The sequence below is a fragment of the Octodon degus genome, unplaced genomic scaffold (genome assembly GCF_000260255.1).
Source record: "Octodon degus isolate 3935 unplaced genomic scaffold, OctDeg1.0 scaffold00131, whole genome shotgun sequence".
NCBI classification, from domain to species: domain Eukaryota; kingdom Metazoa; phylum Chordata; class Mammalia; order Rodentia; family Octodontidae; genus Octodon; species Octodon degus.
The window spans coordinates 1,761,641-1,778,353 of NW_004524707.1; the positions used below are offsets into that span (position 1 = coordinate 1,761,641).

At 52.4% G+C, this 16,713-nt stretch overlaps 1 protein-coding gene across 1 annotated transcript in view; it reads left to right on the forward strand.

The window, feature by feature from the left end:
* Nucleotides 1-1,645: 1,645 nt before the first annotated feature.
* The window catches only part of Rassf5 (Ras association domain family member 5), an 84,472-nt gene continuing 69,404 nt past the window's right edge, over nt 1,646-16,713 (forward strand). The window contains exon 1 of the mRNA XM_004641139.3: nt 1,646-2,106. Within this exon, the coding sequence (XP_004641196.1) occupies nt 1,656-2,106 (451 nt within the window). The 5' untranslated portion in view covers nt 1,646-1,655. The remainder of the gene's footprint in view (nt 2,107-16,713) is intronic.

Below are 16,713 nucleotides of genomic sequence, written 5' to 3' on the forward strand. Positions count from 1 at the left end.
AGGGGGAGAGCCATCTCTGGCCTGGGAAATACAGGGAGAGACTCAGGTCTGGAAGAATTTAGGCTCCTTTCCTACCTCCACCGTCCGGAGAGGCTGGTGGGTGTGAGCCTGTGACTTGGCTCCGGAATCCCCACAAACACACTCAGGCGCAGGGACGTCCAAGTCCCTTATAGGAGATGGCGTAGCGTTTCCCTGTGCGCTTTAGTCGCCTACGTTACTCACAACACCTAATAGCGTGTACGAGTTAGGTAAGTAGCTACACTGTATTATTTGTGGGAATAAGAAAAGTAAAAAGTCTAGACCTGTTCAGTCACAGTCCTAAGTTTTTTTTCAAGATATTTTCAATCAGTGCTTGGCTGGAACCAGGAAGCAAGACCTTCAGATAAGACTGTATTCTCAGAGCTGGCTCAGGTGACCTCTGCTAAATCGACCAATGAAATTCCTGTTGAAAGAGGAAAGGCGTGAAGGGGGTGGGGCTGGGAAGAACCAAAGCAGCAAGAACGGCCTCTGCTCCCAGCCCGATTTACAGTTAACCAAACCGACCCGGACCATCGCTGGTCTGCAACAGGACACAGGTTCAACAGACCCAGAAGTCCCGATACTGCCCACCCCTTCACCCAGCTCACGACCTGCTACATAATTTTTGGGATCCAGGGTAAAAGGAAAATGCCTGGCCTTGTGTTCAAAAACGAAGACTTGGAAGGTGGTGATAGCCAAAACTTAAGCTAGGCAGGGCCCCAGGAAGCAAGTCCCGGTGCTGGCAGGAAAAGGTCCTGCAGGTGACTCGCCCAGAGCAGGTACAAAGGGGCCGGTGTTTCCGCAGCAACTAAGGGGAGAACAGGGTTTGGCTTAAGAAGAAAAGCTCGCCCACCCACGCGCGCGTCCTTCTCGGGATCCAGGGACCTTGATCACCAAAACCCAGCCTTCTGGGAAAGAAGAGTATCTTCCAGGAAAGGGGAATATCCTAAGTGAGGGGAAATCCGACCCGAGGGAAAGGCCGCTCACGTGGATGCGCTGTGGGCGCTGGAGGCTGCTCCCCGGGGTCAGCCGGGAAGCGTCCGGGGCGCGCGCGTACCCCCGCGTCATGCGACTCGGCGCTGCAGCCGGAGCGCAATCGGGGTAGTCCCTACCCACACCCGGCTCTGGCTGGGAGGGCGCGGAGGGATGGGCGAGCACAGGACAGCGCGGCCCCCCTGGAGGCGGGGCCACCAGGATGGCGGATCCTGCAAAGGCCCCCTCGCAGCCAGTTCCCAAGCCCTACCCTCCAACCTGCCTCCCACCTGGATGCTGGGTTACGCGGGGTGGGGGTGGGGATCTGGGGATGGGAGAAAGGCTTGGCTGAAGGCAGAGGGCCCTCTATAGAAACAGGCGCCTCGGAGTTGCGTCGTTTGGAGCCTTTCTATGCGGAATCCTCAGCGCCCCAATAGGCACTCTGCTTCCTGAAGACGCCCCCAGATCCGCACTAGCGCGGGCCTGCCACTGCCGATCCTATCCTCTGTCCGTGGGTCGTTTCCTCGAGTCGCCCTTCCTGCCTCTCCGAGGTCTCCCCGCCCTCGCCCCGCCCTGCGGGCTGCGGTCCCTTTAAAGACTGGCTGGTCTGGGGCCGCCCCTTCTCTCGGGGCTGGCTCCGGAGGAGTCACTGCCGCCAACCGGGCATGGCCATGGCGTCCCCGGCCATTGGGCAGCGCCCCTACACACTTCTCTTGGACCCCGAGCCTCCGCGTTATCTGCCAAGCCTGAGCGGCCCGGAGCCGCAGCCCCACGGCCGCTCCTCTCGCCGCTGCGTCCCCGCGGCCCTCTCCACCGCGCCCGGAGCGCACGAGGGGCCCGGCGCCCGCCGGGGTACCCGGGGGGATCCCGAGTCCCAGTCTAGAGTCTCGCGACCTGCTCGCCCTCTCCGGCCCGGTCTGCAGCAGAGACTGCGGCGGCGGCCTGGAGCGCCCCGGCCCCGCGACGTGCGGAGCATCTTCGAGCAGCCACAGGATCCCCGAGTCCCGGCGGAGCGAGGCGAAGGACACCGCTTCGCGGAATTGGCCCTGAGGGGCGGTCCAGCCTGGTGCGACCTGTGCGGACGCGAGGTGCTGCGGCAGGCGCTGCGCTGCGCTAGTGAGTGTGAGGGGGAGCGCCTGGGAGAGCTGGGGAGGGAGCTCTACACCGCAGTCCAGGGCCGAGGGACAGAGGGCTTTGCGCTCTCTGACTTGGGGGTAGGTGCGTTCTTAAAGCAGGCAACCCCTTCAGACACGCTGCTCCTTAGCCCCCTCCCTGGTGTCCTTTAGTGCCTGCCCGCTGCCCTGGTATGGTTATGCGGTGTGGGGCAGTTACAGGTGTGTGCCTCGGTCTTACTGCCCCCTTCACCCGCCTGTGCGCACGCTCGCTAGTGCGCTGTGCTGACGGCTGTGCACAAGGTCATTCAGCTGTCTCCCATGCATCCATCTCCTTTGGTTGTAATTTCTTGAAACTGGGCTCCAAGGCTGAGATTGAGCTGATTATTTAACTCTTCTTGCTCATTAGAATTAATGGGGAAATGGCTTTTTTATTCACCTATGGCACGGAGCTCAGACCCTTCCTCCCTACTGGAGACTTAGTTAAGCTCTGGATGGAAACAGTCTGTGAGGTGAAGAGGCTGGGGTCACCAGGGGCCCTGCACCCCAATATCCCCCTCTCAGTCCCTCAACCCTTTGGACTCTACAGCAGGACCGAACCTTGCCTCTTCCTTTTCCTTCTCCTCAATTCTTGCAGCTTTGACCTTCTCTGTGATTTTTTTAGCTCCTTGCTCCTGGCTGTCAACCCCTCGAGTCCCCTCCTGAGCCAGGCTCCTTACACTGGGTTTCCAGTGTGGGGAATTTCTGAGCAAACCTGCAGTCTTCCTGCCATTTATTATTTTCTCCTCCTACAATAAGGTATGTGTATTCCTTTAATAGATGTCTGCCCGCCCCCTTCCTGTAGCCAGTTTGGCAGAGGATATCCATAGCCATGTGTTTAGGTACATGGTTTAAATACCCAAAGCACAAGGCACAAGCGGTGGCACATCCTCAACCAGCATCTCTGAGGGGCACTGTGGTTTGCACCATCTTTCTGCAGAGTCCCTTCCCCTGTGGTGCACTGCAGCACTGGACAGCAGCAGCCCTCATGTCTAGTGGGTTTAGAGCCTCACTTTCCTGTATACAGCACAGCTCAGGACTTCAGTGTGCTTTTCAGGATACCTGGCTGCCCACAGGAGGGCTTGGACTCTAATCGGGGTCCAGTGGAAGGGGGCGTGAAAGGCCATGTGGGTGCTGTTCTTTCCTCCACCAAGACCTACCGTGCAGGAGCCAGTGAGGGAGGACGGGCCCAAAGCTGGAGAGAGCAATGTACGTAGAAGGCTGCTGTCAGTGCTCAGGGCCTCTAACCTAAAGAAAAGCTGAAGGCAACCTGGATATACTGGCAGCCTCCGCCCTCACAAGGTCTGGAGGGGCTTTAACGCCTATGCTCAGGGCATGAGGCTGTATTCTCCCTGTGATGGGTTTTGTTGCACTAGAACCCCAAGAAATTCACTTCATTGGCATTCTTGTCTGTCCTTAGACTTTTGGGAACTATATGAATTGTTGACATGCTTCACATAGTTTTATGATTTTGTGTGGTTGTAGGATGCATTGGTGTGTGCATCTGTGTGATACTTGATGGTTAGGTGAAGGTAGCCTCACATCATATTGCAATCGCTTCCTCTGCTTAACCCTTACACCATGGTAGAATTGTCTTTCCACTTTGCTTGGGCCACAGTTGCTAGTGGCAGGGGAATAAAGGCCCACAGCAGGACCTGTGATGTGTGCGGGGTTGGTGACGTCTTCTCCTTTTGTTGGGTTCCCATACTCCAGACACAGATGATTTAACACCAACTATGTGTTATCAGAAATGTCTGAACACCAGGGAGGAAGCAGAATCAGAATCAGGGGCTGCAGAGAAGAGTCTCTGTTTGTTGTTATTAATATTTAACTAATTGTGAGCCTGTGACTTTCTGGGAGAAGTTGAGAAATATTCTGATGGACGAGTTCAGCCAGTAGGGCTGAGCTCACCGAGCATCTTGCTTTAGGTAGAACATCTAGTTCCAGGGTGGGGTTGCTTGTCTGTCTTAGCCTTGAAATGCAAGGGCCAGGAAGGGCATCCGTAATGGCAGCGCAGTGCAGTGATGAGAGTGCAGACCAGAACCAGAGTCCTGAGTTTGGGTCCTGTCACTTGCCCTCTGTGTGACATCGGGTCTCTGTGTTCTGTTTCCTTGTTTTAAAAAAGTGGGAATAATCAAGTGCAAGGTCCTGAGTTTGATTCCTGGTTACCACCCTCCCAAAAGTAGGGAAAATAATCTTACCTGCTTCATCATCTTAATGTGAGAATTAAGTGGATTTTTTATATGTGTTCAGCATTTTTAGTAGAGCCTAAAATTTGGAAAAATGCAAAATGAATGTGTAATGCAATACGAATTAAACTCTCCCATCCCAGAGCAGTAGCACTAGCCTGGGCACGCTGGCTCCTCGGATCCCTTTTTCCAAGCAGTGGGCACTGTTTTCTGACTGCCCAGTTGCTGTGCTCAGTGGTGAAGTGAGTGCTGCAGGCATCCCAGGAAGTTTTAAGTATGAAGTGACCCTTGGAGATGGATCCTCAGCCCGTGTCCTGCAGTGGCTGCAACATCCTCCAGAGTGCCAGCAACCGAAACCCTTCTCTTCCTGGTGTAGGGGCTCACAAAGACATTCGCGTCTTATCTGCCTGTCAGTTGAACCCGCAAAGTGCTTCAGTAAGTGGTAGCTGAAGGGGGTGGCTTGTTTGTATTATTAAATCTCCCTGTTCTTAGAAACAAGCAGAAGGGCAGTGGGTACATAAATGACATCTGCCTGCACAAGAGACCGACACTGGGTGGGAGCCATGTTGGCAAATGGGCTTCCTATAACCAAAAAGCTTTCGAGAATTAATTGCCAGTGCACCATCTGCCTGCCTAACAAGTTTTCCCCACTTCTAGGTCTGTAACTGAACTCTGGTCAGTGCTGGATTTGTCAACATCAAAATTCAGAATTTACACCAATTTTCAGGATTCAAGAAATCCTGTTGGTTGGAGAAGGAAATCCAGTGAGGGTTGGCAGAAATATAGAGAAAAAGACAAGCGAGGAAGGTTACATGACTGCATGTCTTGCTTGGGGCGGGCACAGTGGTCACTGATGTAGCAATCAATGGTCAAAAGCAAATAACCTGAGAAACTCACCAGCTGCCCTTCGGCTTTGTTGTCATAGGCTATCCCTCCTGTAGAGGGCACACTGAGGTGGCCTATCCCCTTTCTTCTTGTCTTTTGTGGATTGTAAGCGATCCTCCACCAGCAAATTGTCTGACAGCTGGGGAAACTTAGCTCCAGTTCTAGGACTCCAGACTCTGGGAGGAGAGACTGGGACTTATCCTGCACCTCACTGGTGAGCCTCCCACTGTGCCTGGACTTGGAGGCTCTTGGGGGAGGTGAGGGAGTGCTCAGAGCCACGATGTGTTCAGTGATTTGAAAACTAGGGTTGAAAGGCCAGCCTGATAGCTCAGCGGACTAAAGCGCCTGCTTAGGAAGAGTGCAGCGGCCAAAGTTAGATCCCCGGCATGCCATGCCAGCGCGGCCCCCAGGGTACGCTGAGCTGGCGATTAAGACTGGGCACCTGGGTGTGGCGGCATGCACCTGTAATCCTAGTGCTTGGGAGGCTAAAAACAGAAGAATCACTATGAGTCCAATCTAAGTAGTGAGACCCTGTACACCCTGTATCCCCTGTAATAAATGCATTTAAAAAAGAAAAAGGAAAACTAGGGTTGAAAGGGGGGGCTCCAGGGACTCCACATCCTTACTTCCCCCTCGCATAACAGACTGGAATTGTGGTGCTGGTCATGGTGTCCACCAGGAAAGCCACGGAGACTTTTCATGTGGAAATGGCTGGCCCCTGCTGGCCTCTAGCTCTTCTTGCCTCTGCATGAATGGCTCAGTTTAGCTGAATTCTGCAGGGCTGGAAGCGCCCATGCAAAGCCCATTGGACCTGGGACATGGCCTACCATGGGTGGTTTGCCTGAACAGACCTTTAGGACATTGGCATTGACTCTCCCCACATCAGGGAAAGGCCTTCACCCTAGGCGTCTCAGAAAGCGCCCTCTGTGGTCCTGATGGCTTCTGTGCTTACCTTGAGCTTTTGGAAGGCATTTGTCTGCATGCCTGGCCAGCGGCCATACTGAAGTGTGTGACTTAATTTTTGTTGATTTAAACCAGGTTGGGTTTGGAGGCTGACAAATTAAGTGCTAAAATGGAAGCTTTGTTATGGTACATAGTGAGAACCCTAGCCCATCCTTCCCTCCTCCCAGGCTCTACCAAGGGTCATTGCTTGGCAAATGTCCTATAGGAAAGTGTGATTCAGGGGACACACAAAGGACACAAATTGCTTTCCAGAGGCCTTCTGAGCTCTTCAAGCTGCACCCCCTGGTTTTTCCTCTCCTATTTCCTGTCTTCTCAAAAGATGAAAGTGAAAGGATTAAATGTGGGCTTCATTTCTCCCCCTATTCATCAGAGCATGAAATTTTCTGATTATGGAGTGTGGGGGGCTTGAATCCCAGGTACAGTCAAAAATGATTAATGCCACTTGTCTGCCAGCCTAATTAGACTTGGTAATGAATGTGTGTGTTCGCCTGCTGATCCTGCAGTGTTATTAGGTGGAAGTGAATTGACATCTCCCCTCAGCACTGAGTTCAGGCTGGGATTTTCTCTCCCCTCTCTGAATTTACTGGTGAGCCGGCCTGTGCCAAGCCTGGCAACTAAGCCCTGAGTGACGAAGAAGAGACAGGACCCAGCCCGGCTGGGGAAGTGAGTTCATCCCCTAAGGGAGATGCTTCTCTGTGGAGTGTGCATGGATCAGACTCGTGGCCGGGCCCATCCCAGGTCTCAGGAGGAGCCCAGAAGAATTCTTTGCATGTCAGTAGTGCCTTTGCTCTGAAGAGCCCAGGCATTTTTCCTGCTTGCTGCCATAGTCATGTTCAGAATAGCTTCGTGAGGTCAAACAGTTCCCGGATGCATTGGCTGAGATCTCGTCTGTCCAGGACTCGCCTGTTGACCTTGCTAGGGGCAGTAGAAAGTTTGGGACCTCTCAAGGAGGTTCACTCTGACAGGACCTCAAGCTCTGGGGCCATCTCAGGGCCTCAAGACATTTTGCCTTGGGCTCTGTGCCCAGCTTCTAGTGCCAGAGGTGGCCACCTACGGTGGTACAACCATGGGTAGGTCCCTACTCCCACTCCCAAGTTGTTTTCCCCATGGATATCTCTGGTTCCCCACACCACACCCCTCCTCAGTTTCCCCAAGGGGCACAGCTGCTTGCTGCTCCGTGCTGCCCAGGGTATTATTAAGGCTGGGGAGGAACCTGTAAACACATCTCCGGCCTCACCAGAGGCCCTTCCTGTTTGCATTCCTGGGATGGCAGAGTGAGTATTCTCTTGGGTGGCTGAATCGCTGTGGATGTGCAAAGCCTGTGAACGCCCCGGGCTCATCCATTCTTCTGCAGGGCTCCGCCAGCGCCAGCTCTCAGAATGCTCTCCCCACCTTGCAGATCCAGGCCTGTGCGCTGCAGGTGCTCAGCTCAGGCTTGACCTCTGCATGCTCAGGCGCCCACCCCTCCTGCAGGGTTCTGCTCCGGCTCTCCCCTGGCTGGCCAGGAAGTGCTGGCAGCAGCCACTACTGGGAAGATGGTTTTGCATTTAGTCATTTTCAGCATTTTTCCAAGAGTTCTGGCAAGCTTCTCTCTACATGTTCTGGGTCAGGAGAAGAGCGGAGCCAGATTTGGGGCTTTAGGGAAGGAACAAGGAGGCTGAGGTGATGTCGGGCAAGGCAGACAGCTCCCTGGAGGCACTGGTTTAATGGAATAAAATCAGTGGTGGGGAATAGGTGCAAGCTCCCACCCCAAGGTCAAGACTGTCTCCCTGCTGAGCTGGACAGCTGACACTGAGGTTCTCTCAGAAACACCCACACACTATGCTATGGAGACATGGCAGCACCTGGTGAGCCCCAACACCTCTTCATATTGTGGCCATTGACTGCAGTGGCCCACAAGCCCACAGTGCATCTACTGTGACCTTCTTGTGCTTCCTGGAATGGAGTAGGTTTGTGAGACAGGTGCCCATAGGGATATCTGTGAGGGTTAGGTCTTTCTCTGCCCTTCAGGAGAGGAAGGAGAAAGTGTGGTGGGAGGCTTGTGTGCCTGGTCCCCAGAGAGAAGGGCTTCTCTCGGCCAAGCAGTCTGTTGATCTTGAAGCCGAAGTGGGTCCCAGTTTTTGTCAACTGCTTTGACCCCACTTGAGACATCAGGGGGGAGACAAAAGGCATCCTTGTGCAACGGGTTCATGAGAGAGGGATGGTCAGTCTCTTTGTTCCTGTGTGTTACTGGGAGGTGGATAGGTGGCCAGGTGTGACACTTGTCTGGGACCGGAGCAGGCTTGGTCATGTTTACTCTTCAGTAAGGATCCCTGGGCCACCTCCTGCCCGCTCCCATCTCCTGAACAGACATGTCCAGGCTGGGGCAGGTGCACCCACATGTCTGCAGTGGCCACTGGCTGGGAATGCTAGGAAGTGAAAACCAGATCTTGAAAAAAACCAGACCACAGGTACCTGCAAGTCACACTTAAAAGGAGTGATGTTGTTTGTAGTTTAAAAAAATAAATTCCCAGCCAGGGTGGTGGCCTGTATCTGTAATGCCAGCACTTGGGAGGCTGAGGCAGGAGGATCAATGCAAGTTTGAGAGCAGCCTGGGCTAGAAAGGCCAGCCTGAACTGTATAAAGAGACTTCATCTTTAAATGACAAAAAAATTCCATTCATATTTTGTTCCTGCCGGGTTCCAGATCTGGGAAACGACTATCATGGAGTTTGCTGAAGATACAAATTGGTGTTGGGTGACCCGGCCACAGTGGGATAAGAGCAGCTGTCAATGGGCAAGAGACAGGGGAGCAGAGAGAATTGTCATTGCATCTGGCTGCATCTAAGGCACTTTCCTGCACTGTCTCTGTGAGCCCTGCAGTTCCCTTACAGGCTAAAGAGAGATGGCTTCACCACACTCCTCTCATAGAGGAGGAGAGAGCACCCAGGGAAGTCAAATGACTTCTCAGTGATGGCTCAGATCATTCATCTAAAGTCAGCACCAGGGCCAGGGAGATAGCTCAGTAGAGTAAGTGCTTGCCTGGCAAGCACAAGGTCCTGAGTTCAATCCCCAGTATTGCAAGATAAATAAATAAATAAATAAATAAATAAATAAATAAATAAATAAACAAAATAAAAATAAAGTCAGCACCAACATCCAACCCAGAATTTTTGGTTGGTCACAAGTTCACTGAGTTTCGCTGTACATCTGCCTCCCTTCCACCAGGGAACGACAATAATAATACAGATGAAAACGAAGTTGAGCCAAGGGGAGGGTGAGCCATGTGAAGGTGGAGAACCCATCAAGGCCTGGACAGCTGAGAGCTGGCTGCACTCAGTCTCTTTTCAGCCTTCAGTTTCTAAGTTGGTTGCCAGATGTGCAACTCTGGAGATTTTTAAGCAAGCAAGAGGCGAGCTTTGTCTAGATCCCACTGGCCCACTCCCAGTAGCCCACTGGTGTAGGGTGAGTTCAGGGGGTGGGTGTGGAAATGCAGGTAGTTTCCTCCTTTATGGACGCTTCCTTCCTGTCATGACCCCCAGTGATGATCACAGACTGGGTCCTAGGGGACAGGGACCAGAAGGTACATTAGGGGCTTGGCCGGGGCCACAGTTCCCAGACAGTGGTGTGGCCTGTGGTGAACAGCAAATCTGGCACCCCTGGCTCCCCACAACTCTAGGTACCCCTCAGGTGAGGCTCACTTTATTTTATTATTATTTTTTTTAACATTTATTTAGTGTGTGTGTGTGTGTGTGTGTGTGGCCAGCTCAGCCCACCAGGGGGCGGGGCTGGCTGGCATGTGGTGCTGGGGGATCGAACCGCTGTCCCTGTGCTTTGCCAAGCTTGTTCCAAGTAGGTGCTTTAGACCACTGAGCTATCTCTCCAGCCCCAAGGCTCACTTTAGGAATGGGTCCCAGCACCCACTTTCCTTATGTGTTTTGAGGAGACCGCTGTTCTCATCCAACCTGAATAGAAGCTGGAGATTTAGTGGTCTCTGCTGAAACAGTTACATTCTTTCTGCAGTAAGGAAAATCCTAAAAATTCAGGAGACCTTAGTGATGCCTTTCTGTTTAAATGGGACAGTAGATTCCAGCTGTTACTTGAGAGTTTTGAGAGGAGGAACTGCAGATGCTGTCAGTGAATGTCTGTTCTGGTGCAGAGTGTTTTTTTTAAAAACAACCTAGAGGAAACTTTATACAAATGGGTGTTTCAAGTGAGAATCTACTGCATCCCAGCCCTGAAGATGGTGAGGCCTGTCCCTTCAGATTCCGTTGGCTATTCCCAAAGTTCCCATTAACTTGGAGCTCCTGTGGACTTTGCTTGCATGACGGGCCTGCACGAGGTCATGACAGACCTCCCCTGCACCTGACCATCCCTAGCTAATGTCCATCTAGTCTCTAAAGGACTAGCAATGAGGATTCTACAATCCCTCAAATCCCCAGGCCGAGTGCCTGCCACTTTTTTTCTGGCACCTTTCCCAGAGGTTTAACTGTTGAGCATCAGCTCTATAGAACTCCATAGTTCAGTGGCAGCCTGTATGAAACACTAGGTTCAAGCTCCAGCACCCCAAAAATGAATTCTTAGACAAACAAATAAGATAAAGAACAGCTCAGGGTGGGAGAGACAAGAGAAACAAGATCAGTCTATCCTTGAGCTGAAATGGGGCATTGTGGAGGGGTTTCCCTCATTGCTCATATTTGAAAATCCCCCCAGCACATGCCCCTGCCCTTGCGGAGCTACACTGGGGATGCTACCCTGGCCTGTGCCCAGCTGTGCAGGAGTTCCCAGCCCTCTGAGTCCTCTTAGGTGCAAGAGTCAGAGTGGTGTTGGGGCAGGAACTTTGGCTCCCACCCTTGCTTGATGGTCTCATGTGTCATTTAGGACATGGGCTCTTCAAGAAGCCTCTTCTGGTGGAGCAGGGACTTAGTGAACAAAAGCACCCCTGTCCACAAAGATTAAAAGTATCCCAGCCTCCCCCAGCAGCATCAGGGAGATTTGGGGAGACTCAGGTCTCTGCAGGATGGGGTGGTTTACACAGGGCCTTCTGGCCTGATGCCTGGGAGGAGAACAGGTGATGGAGCTTTCTGGGGGGACTGGGATTGCATTTTATGGAGGCCCAAGGACAGAACCTTTTAGGGAGGACTTCCTGCAGTGCTCTTTGGCCTTGGAGAAAATGAGAGCACACATGAGTTGAGCCTGAGTGGGTGGTTGTGTGGGGAGGGTGAAGCTTGTGCCTGAACTCGGAAGTGCGCTGGGCCTGCCACCAGAGGACTGCAGTGTAGACATTTCCATCCTCTTCCTCCAGGGATTCTGTAGGTCTGCAGGTCCCCCAGGGTTCACTTCCTCTAGCCAAAGTATGAGGGTTCCTCCATTACTGGCCACTGGCAGGTGAGGCTGGGATCTCTGTGCAGCCTGGTAGGGGCATCTCTGTCCCACAGCCTTTCCAGTGCCAGTGCTGTGGCTTGGCCCAAGGAACAAGGCTTCTAGAAACTTGACTGCTTCTAGGGGGAGCGGGGGGACAGCATTTTAGGGCGAGAGAACACTTCCCCACTTAGTGTGAGGGACTAGATTGTCAGTTTCCCCTTTTCCATCTCCCCTCCTGCAGCCCACTGGGCAAGCTCCTTTGCCCTCTCCTTTCTGCCCAGGAATCTGGTCTTAGATAGATGTCTCACCCTCTCAAAGCCACAAGGCTTCCTCTAGGCCTTCCCTCCTCGGCCCAGCAGGAAGGAATGAATCAGCCCCAGGTTGTTTCTCAAGGAGCCTGGTTAAGCATTACTAACCCACCATCCCCAAAGAAATCCACTAACAAGCTCCTGGGTGGGGCACTTGGTGTGAGGTGAACACTCCCTCCTGTCATCTGTTCAAACTTCGGAGACATTGATTTTCAGACTCCCAGGCGCGACTGAGAAATGAGGCTCTCTCCTGCAGCCTGTTTGGTGGGGGCATTTTTATCTTATCAAGCTAAAAGCCCCAAGAATAGAAAGCTTTCCATTGGAGGAGGCAGAGGGAAAAGGACCTCAGCCATAAAGGAGGTGGCATTGGTTGGTGTGTGTGGCTGCTGGAGCCCACAGTCCTGGGGGCTGTCTGGGTCACATGAGGTCTGGGTCTCTCCTGGGGCCAACAAACCTCCACTTGGCACCCGGCCCTTTCACTGGGCCTGGAGAAGAGCTATTGATCTTCGGGCAGGATGACTGAGGGCCAGGATGAGGAGGTGGCAGCTGCCTGCTTTGGGCCACTCACTGCCCGTCTGCAGTGGCTCTTTCGCAGGCTCCCGAAGACCCGTCCGCTGTCAGCAAAGCTCCAAGCCCCGCGGAGGTTCTGCAGCGAGGTTCGGCAGGCTCTTGGTAGGTTCATCCTGCTCCAGCCAGGTAGGGGTGCTCAGTCGGGGTCTTGGGTCCCAGGCCTCTGCCCAGTGGTGTTTCTCATGAGAAAGGAGTGTAGGTCCATGGACAGTCCCCACAACTACTTGGTCCTTCTGGGTCCTGGCCACCTTGCTAGAAGGACATGGTCAGCCTAGTTCAGAGTCTTCACTTTATCTCTGGAATCTAACAACTTTCTAGGCTGAGAATTAGGACTGAGAGGACATTGTAATCAATGCTGGTGGAACGTGGGCACCTTAGGTGGCCACTGTTTTCCATTCTGCCCCTCCTGTGGCCCAGGGGGGATCAGGCCTGCCAAGCTGCCCTGTCAGCCCACTGAGGACACTGGGCAGGGTTGTTTTCAGGCAGAGCTTTCCAGCTTGTGGTCATCCTATCTCGTTGGGGAGGTGTGTGCAGCATGCAAAGCTGGAGGCCACTGGGTAAGCACAGCAAGACTGGAGACCCAAGCCGCCACTGGCCACTTATTTCCTCTCCTAAGTACTAATTAGGGTGAGAAGGTTTGCCTGGGAAAGAATAACGGGCAGTATCAGCAGTGAGGGGAGGGGGAGTGAGCCAGGTTGTCGCTGTCTTGCTGTCTCTGTGACCATCCCACTCCTCTTTCCTGAGGCCAGGCAAGGCCCCTGCAGTGCCAGCGCAAGGCCTGGAATCCTGGATCCCCTCCCTCTAGCCTGGGCTTCTCTCTGCATAGTGTTCTGTCTCCAGCATCTTATATGTTGGTAGCCCTGTCTTCCAAAGACCAAAAGCATGTATGTTTCTTTTTAATATCATTCATTTCCTCCAGATCTCTGGAGTGTGGGAATGGCAGAAGAAGTGTTTCATTTCACAGATAAGGTGGCTCAGGGAAGTAAGGCCTCTTGTCAGTAGTCACTGCTGCCTGGCTGGCCCTGTGACCCTTTTCATGGGACCCCGCTCATCAGGCTGCCTTTAACTGCGTCTCTACGGTGGCTGGAACTCTCTGGAGAGCACCAGCCGCTCTCCCAGTTCCCGGCCCATTTGTCTCCATCCACATTCAGGCACAGGTGGGCTGGAGGAGGATCATGACAGGAACATCTCCGACATGGAACTAAGTGAAATGCCAGCTTGGAGCTAAGTTTTTGGAAACAGTTTTAAGAAAAAATCAGACCTTGACAATGAAAGATAGAATTTTTTGATAAAGGCTTAACTCTGGAGAAATGGGATTTTAATTTGACTAGGCCTAATCTCCATTTGAAGATATTCCTTAGCCAGCCTGAAATAATGCAGTCTCATCCACAGCCTGATGCGTACTGTGACCTTCACTCCGCAGGGAACTAGTCACTCAGTTGCTCAATTTCAGTGCTTACTGGTGCGCTTGTGTTCATCCTGTCTCGATCTAAGAATTATCCAACAGATCATTTCCTTGCTTCTTCATTCAGCCCAGTGAGTTACAGCATTCATAAAATCAGTCAAGCCTGAAGTGGCAGCACCCACCTCAGGTGCAGCTGTGAGGCACTGGCTTAACTCATGTTAGCACTTGGCCTTAGCTCATGCAAGGGAAGGGCAGAAGAGCTCAGAGATGGGAGCAGCAGGCTTCAGGAACACCTCCACCCCTCACAGGACCCCAGCTGGAATGTGGCATGCGAGGAGGTTGCCAGGCAGCTGGGCTGACCTGAGTGTGGCGCTACCCCTGGAGCTACCCGTTCCTGCCTAATGCACCTTCCTCACAGATACTGACCTCTCTGGGCTCAGGTATAAAGAAAGGCAGGGAATCCCAACCTCATGCTGGTGTTGGCAAGATTAAATTTGACATCAGATGTAATCAGTTGACACCACGCGAGGCACCTGGCAAGTCCCTTCCTCACTGGCCCTTCTGGCATACAGTGTTCCTAGGGACACTTTAATGACCCCCAGTAGGCCATGGGGGACAAGTCTCCAACACACTGCTTGCTCTTCCTTAGCACCTGGGCGAGAGTGGTCTCTGCCTGTGTCTCCAGAGAGAATGTAGAGTTTGAAGATTGCCCAGGCAAAAGTGGAGGAAGGATGTGAAACTCTTAGACACATTCTCTGGAAAAACTCCTGCTGCTGAGTTTGCCACATCACGCAAAAACAGGCCAAACTAGATTAGCCCAGCGGGCATTATTAGGAGCTAAGCAAGCATGGTGCCAAAATGCAAGCCATAGATCATTTTAAAAGACTGCTGGGGCTAAGTTCAATCCCTGGTACCAAAAATTAAAAATAAAGACTGCTGGGTGATGAGGGACTAACAGGCCTGAGTCCCCCCAGAAGTCTGCAGCGGTCCTGGCTGCAGAGATGTAGCTTTTGCGGAGGGCTGTCCGCAGATGTCTGCTGTTTTCTTTTCTTCTCACTGTAAAAAGTCTGTTCCACTGGTTGGCAGTCCACACTCCAGGTGGTTGCAAGTGACACTGAAGCAGGTGTGGAAAAACCAGTTGGATGCAATAGCACAATTGTCCCAGAAAGGACTAAGCCTGTGTACTTTTGGCCTCCTGTGACCTCCTGGCATGTGGACCACACATACCTGGGTGTGCACCCAAGTCTGCCCCTCTGGGCCTGTCTCATCTGCCATCCTGCGGTATGTATGAGCCTGGGAGACACTGCCAGACATGTGCTCCAGCTGCCAAGAGGCCACACTGTCCTTCGCCCTTCTCAGAGATGGTATCTGCTTTAAAATAAAAAAAGTGACACCCCGGAGCACCACAGCCTCCTCTTTCCATATGTGCCCCTTATCGCTAGAGCCTATGTTCTTCTCCACCAGCCACTCATGCATTTCCTGCTATCTCTCGGGGGCCCAGGGATGAGCCCGAGCCCAGTGGCATGGACCCCTGCTGCTTTCTCTCTCTTACACCCAGAGTCCAGTGACACATGCCAGGGGCAGCGGAGGTGGAGCAGGGCCTATACGCTCTGCCCTGGCTTTGGATGTCATGTGCTTGTCACTCTTTGTTACATTCTACTAAACCTAGCTGTCTGCTCTGGCTTAAAAAATTATTCTGTATCTTAAAGTTTTTTTTTTTTTTTTTTGTGACAATCAATCAGAGCAGGAGATAGCTATACTGCTCTCTCTCTCTCTCTCTCTCTCTCTCTCTCTCTCTCTCTCTCTCTGTATGTGTGTGTGTGTAACTCTTGCACATGTCTTCCTGTTACCTCAGAGGCAGCTGGCTGTCCTCTGTAGCAGGCATGGCTGAGGCTGGGCTTTCTGTAAGGACACACATTCATGCACAAAGAAGAAACTAAATAGGAGCTAGGTAGGTATGAAAAGACAAAGAGTTGTGGTTGTGCTGCAAGTATGTGTGTGTCCAGTGAGTGCACACACTGTAATCTTCCTGGTGCCAAAACGCCCTTGTGTGGTCACATCCTAAGTACAACTGGACCTCTTTGGACCTGCCATCAGGGGACCCAGATGGAGAGTTCCCATTTCCCTGAGGAATGAGGTTCATCAGCTTGCTCTTCACGGCCTCCCACCTCACACCATAAATTGACATTTCCTCTCAAATCCATTGCTTTTTACATCCTCAGCCCAAGAAGGATTCTCAAGAACATTCCTCAATACAGACGGCTGGGCCGGCCAGATAGCTCAACAGATTGAAGTGTCTGCTTAGGCACAAGCAGGGACCGGGATTTGATCCCCAGCGTGCCATGCCAGCCCTGCCTCTGAGGTGCGCTGAGACAGTGATTGAGACTGGGCCTGGTGGCATGTGCCTGTAATCCCAGCGCTTGGGAGGCTGCAAACAGGAGGATCAGTACGAGTCTGATCTGTGTATTGAGACCCTGTAGACCCTGTACTAAATACATTTTAAAATATATATATAGACAGCTGCACACTGCCTTCTTCACTCTACTCCACTCATTTTTCAGGGGTACATGATGCCAAATGTTTGGCATCCATGGCATGAGGCTAGTGTCACCATCCAAAAGTCCAACCAGATAGGGGTGTGATTCTCTGAGGTGCATGCTGTACCATTAGGAAATATATTGCACTTAAAAATACAAATACAAGGCTTTCACAGAAAGCACATTGGCTAAGCAATGGCCGTGACTCATCTACATGGCTGACAGTGACAAAGGATCTACAATCTGAGGTACAGGGTCTCAGGACAAATCCTGAGGGGATTTGACTGACCTTATCAGACTCAAAAGCTACAACTCTTGTTGCATAGGTCCTGCTTTATCTTGGTCTTAACTATCCAGCAGAAAAGTATAAAAA